This window comes from Notothenia coriiceps, unplaced genomic scaffold, assembly GCF_000735185.1.
Source record: "Notothenia coriiceps isolate Sejong01 unplaced genomic scaffold, NC01 NC01_scaffold00037244, whole genome shotgun sequence".
NCBI lineage: Eukaryota > Metazoa > Chordata > Actinopteri > Perciformes > Nototheniidae > Notothenia > Notothenia coriiceps.
The window spans coordinates 3,182,692-3,187,984 of NW_011369945.1; the positions used below are offsets into that span (position 1 = coordinate 3,182,692).

General features: G+C 38.7%; 1 protein-coding gene across 1 annotated transcript in view; it reads right to left on the reverse strand.

Annotated features, from left to right (window-relative positions):
• Positions 1-3,564, reverse strand: part of ssh2a (slingshot protein phosphatase 2a) — a 20,242-nt gene extending 16,678 nt beyond the window's left edge. Inside the window, exon 1 of the mRNA XM_010793271.1 lies at positions 3,057-3,564. Coding sequence (XP_010791573.1) covers positions 3,057-3,184 — 128 coding nt within the window. The 5' untranslated portion in view covers positions 3,185-3,564. The remainder of the gene's footprint in view (positions 1-3,056) is intronic.
• Positions 3,565-5,293: the final 1,729 nt, after the last annotated feature.

Genomic DNA, 5,293 nt, shown 5'->3' on the forward strand with positions numbered 1-5,293 from the left:
TTTGTTCTCTTGTGGAATCTCAAGTTTAACATTAATTATAACGGTGCTATAACGGTCTGCTTGCATTGACAAGATGTGCTATTCACACGGCACACCTGATGGCGGGTGTTATAAAAGATATTCCATAATCGGTTTTCTTCATATTTTTTATGTATTTTTCAATGTTTGTTCGGTCCAAAAAAAAGGTCTAAAAAGGTCCAAGAAGTTCCATAATTGAATTTAATATTCATTTCACATGTTAACTATATCGTAAAGCACTTCATGGGAGTAATTGTGGGATGATACATTTTCAAAGTATCACGATATGTATCGGTTGAGTATCGGTATTGTTCAGTGGTATCGGTATCGTAAAAAAAGTCAACGATATGCATCCCTAGCTCACACACAAACTAGGGCTGTGCAATTAATCGCATTTTAAATCGCAATTACGATTTTGGCCTGCCACAATTATGAAAACAACATAATCGAAAAAAACGATTATTTAGCTTTGCTAGGTTGTGACAGTGCACTGCAACATATTTGATCTAATTTATTTTAGTCTCATTTATTTTGATTGATCATATTTATATATGTTTAGTAGCTTGTTGAAGTGCGCTCCAAAATATGCGTTGATCTTGTTTATTGGTATTTATTATTTATTTAAATGTAAATATAAATGTATCATTTATTTTAGTATTGGTTTTTCAGTTGAATTAGACGTTCAGGGTAATCAACAGTTAAAAAGGTACTGTTCAAATTATTATTTATATTTGTTTTAAAGTTCAATAAATTGATGTTTTCAAAGTCAATGAATAATCGTGTTTAATAATCGTGATATCAATTATTGACCAAAATAATCGTGATTATGATTTTTGCCATAATCGAGCAGCCCTAACACAAACACACACAAGTACCGGTAGTGACCATATCCAGCTGCCCTTATCTGTGTTCAGCTGCTGAAGTCCCTCACACCAACACTATCTTCAGTTTGTCACGTTTCCGTCTCATCTCTTTCTTTGGAAAACACATACGCAAAACAAAACACACAAGTGCAGCGGAAGAGAGAGGTTTACCGGTATTCCTAAAATTGGTGGGATAACAATAGTGTTTTAGATGCCATTTAGCCACAGGTAACACTTAGCTCCTTGGAAAGCCTTGAGGCTTGTAATTACTCATTGGTTAAACATACTGCCACATACAGGCATTCACACTATAAACAAATAGAGATATGTACACAAACATTAAAAATGCCACATGTACACACACTAGGAGAGAGAAATCAAAGGATGCTAAAATCCCTAACGTTGGGATAAGGGCCAATTTGAGCTATACAAAGGGAGGGGTGATAAAAACCATCGACAGCCATATTGCAACAAAGCCAGGAAGTCAGACGGTTCCCGCATCTGTGTGCGTTTACTGGACACACGCTTGCCACACTGTGTGTTGCGGTAACATCTTCCCATAAACTATCCTAATGCAAACCCAAGTTTTGAAAAAAACAAAATGATTTCCTTAAACACAGGGTGCAGCCCTCATAAAGACTAAATGTTCAGTTGACTCAATAGCCTCACTGCACAATCATGTGTGCAACAGCTGACAAACAATGCAATCAAGACACAGGCTGTCCTTGACTTTCCTGAAAACTGCATCAGAAGGCCAATTCTCATGCACTGCATATCCAATTACTGACTGCACGAAAAAGTTACAAAACAACAGGAAAACAGAGACACTGGAACTAAAAAGATTGATTTTGTGGAAATAGGTAATGTTGATTTCATTATCTTTTAATCCAGTTGGGGTCATTTCTACATTGATTTGTCCCCAAATGTGCTAAGCTTATCTGAGCCAGCTTCACATAAAACACTGAAGAACACTGGAACAGAGTAGCCTTTGATCTGTCCTGAAGGACAAACTTGTCTTCAACGCATTTACACAAGTCAAGTAAATCCTTTTACATCTCACAAGCAAAAGGAAGCCTCCACTCCCCTTTGCCTTGATGTCTGCAGACAATGAAGATCACAGATAAGATGCATTAAAACCAACTACTTCAGATCCAAGCCAACAATCTCTGAATTGGTATTGATAGAGCCAGAGAAGCATATATTTAGTTCCTTTGACTGACCCTTGGAACACAGGGCTACAAATAAGTACAGAGGCTTTTGGTTTAAGGGGAAATGCTGTCTGATCAGTGGTTAATCATTTCCAATGTAGGCTATTATTGGGTTACGAGATCTATTTGCTAAGAGTTATATCAAAAGGAATATGTAGCTGCCTATTTCCTGGTTGCCTAAGCCAAGCGTCAAGCAAGTGGATGCAGGCAATTTCTCCAGGTCTGTGTCTAAGAAAATCACCACGATGAAAGCCACCAACATCATTTTTAATGTTGGATACACAAATAAAAAAAACATACCGCAATTTTCTTGTTCTTCACAATCATTGAAAGTTATTTCTCTAAATGGTGACATTTAAAACATGTCTTAATTGTAAGTTAAACTTCCTTAACAACTATGGACATCACACCAAGCACTCACAAGTTCAAACAAACAAAATCCCAGCCTTGGACAAACAAAAAGGGAGGGACAGAAATGCCCAACCAAAACTCTTAATATGGTGATCAGGTGATAATGGTTTTCCATCTATTAAGTGTCTGTAGTAGTGGAACAGGTAGGATGATTCACACTGTCTGAAGAGACATTGTGTCTTAGTAAGGTCAAAAGGGAACATTGGATGAGCTGTTCCCTGATACGTCACCAGGAAATGCATTCAACACTGATGTTGCAAAATAATACATGCTCGATTACTCATAGTGTTAGAATGTTAAACGTTTGGCACGTTTTTACTACTATTTCCAAATACTTGAAGTCCATATTAAAATATAGTATTAACAGTCACTATCCACAGTACAAAAATCAAATACAGGCTAATTTCAGTTTAATGCCCCTTAAATTTGAATGACACCCTGTTACTTCAAAGCACCTTTTCTGTCCCTGTCATACATTTATGCATGTTTTAATTCTTAAACATAGGTTTATTCCAGAGTGTCTTCCCTCCACCACCTGCCACTTATTTACACTTACAGCTGGTTGATCTGATTGTTTGACACCACTGCTTCGTCGCTGAAGTATGGCACCATCTTAGCCCCGCAGCATGAGCAGAAGCTGACCGCCGACGAGCTCTCAGATTCGGACACCGCGCCGAGGGTCATGCCGGCGGCTGGGATCGCTGAAGTAGGGGGGTATCAGGTGTTCTTGTCCTGGGAGAAAACTTTTACTCCTCTCCCATAGTCATGTGCTCTGCCATTTCAACACGACTAACAACTTCCTTTTGGTGTAAATAGCCGTAATAGTTTAGAAAATGACGAAATATTCCGCGAAGTAGTCACTTGTGTCCAAATCTTTTTTCCGTCACAATAAATTAAGTTAAAAGTTGAAGCACGCTGTTCTGCTGCTTCCCGACAGTGGCGTCCAAGATGTCCCAATTAAGCGGAAGCGAGTCCTTTAATGAAGAAGTGTTCGTACCGTTTTCTGAACATTATTAATCCTCTGTACAACAGACACTATCCTCTCCCAAGTACAGTACTAAGATATATGACTTCAGTCAAACTATCACCGAGGAAGTCATGGGAGGGAGGAGTTGGAGACATGTGTTTTGGGGAAAAGTGGGGAGCCAATGAGGACAACAGGGAAGTGCGACCGCCCACAGCAGCAGCCCTTCTGCATCGACACTTGCTGAAGCAGGGCACGTGTATACGGTGTAAACACAACACTTGCACCATGCAGTATTTCCTTCAGCAGGTTATTATTCTAGTTCCTCCTGTGTGGCTGAGGGTGTGCTTATCAGAAATTGCACTGTACTGTTAGTTCAAAGCTGCATACTCTTGGTGCAAGGCACATTGTGGCCCATCCTCGACGAATTACATAACACTAAAAGTAATGACCATTGGGACGTTTTAAACAGTGGAGGAGGAAGTATTACTTTTACTTAAAGGTGGGGTATGTAATTTATTTCAGAAACACTTTTTGTTATATTCCATGGAATGCTCTTAACATCCCGATAGCAATGAATATATTAACGGTGGGGTAGGTAATTTTGGAGAAAGCAGCTCGAGTGCGCTAGAATTTGAAAATACACAACCGGTGTCGGTACCAGATGTGTTCGGGGTCCGTCTCTTACCAGTGACGTCAGGACGTACAACGTCATGACGTCACGCATTGTGATTGGCTGTACGGTAATTTACCCACGCTGTCTAGAGAATAGAGGGGTTTTTTGATCATTATTAAATTACATTACATTTAGCTGACGCTTAAGTGCATTCGACCAACAAGATAAAAACTTGAAGAAATACAATCTTCCTCTTGTTCGTGAGGGAACCTCACTAAAAAAAAATTTTATAACTTTCAATTTACGTAGTTAAGACCACGTGAAACCTCTCGTTTTACTCTCTCATATACCTATGGAGAAGTTGTAGGTATAACTTGTTGACATTTGTCTAAATGAAACAGGTAAATACCCTAGCTAACCACCTGCAAGCTAACACTAACGACGCGTTGCTAATAGGGAATGAATTATTTATGAAAAAAAAACTATAGAAATATTATCTTTTCATAAAGTATAACTATATATTATAGAATATTAATATATTATATTAGTTTATATTGGTTAGTTTTGCTTTATTCATCATAATCCCAGATTCTTTTATAACATGTACACTTTATCAACATACATAACTAACTGTACGTAGGCGATTCTTTTTATCAGGCAACAATGAACACACTTGATTGCATGGTTGCCGTGACTTGTATATAATGGATGGTATAATGCAATATATGAGAATGGAGCTAAAGAGAATAAAAGAGGAGTAAGCAGAAACAAAAGANTTCTCGCGTCCAGGAGAGAAGCTTTAAAATGACACTAAATGGAGTCTCTGAGAAGATTCAAATGGGATACTTTAATTAAAAAAGGCGCGGTAGTGTTACAGACAGAATATTGTTCAGGCAGAAAACAGCTGTGATCTGGCTCTCATGAGCAAGAGAAGAGGGGGAATCCCTCGTCCGGTGTCGGTACCAGATGTGTTCGGGGTACCAGATGTGTTCGGGGTCCGTCTCTTACCAGTGACGTCATGATGTACGACGTCATGACGTCACGCATTGTGATTGGCTGTACGGTAATTTACCCACGCTGTCTAGAGAATAGAGGGGTTTTTTGATCATTATTAAATTACATTACATTTAGCTGACGCTTAAAGTCCTTATCTTACATGAAAAACTTTTTTTGGCAGTTGATTTCTGGGGGGTGTATGCAACAGATAGTCAAT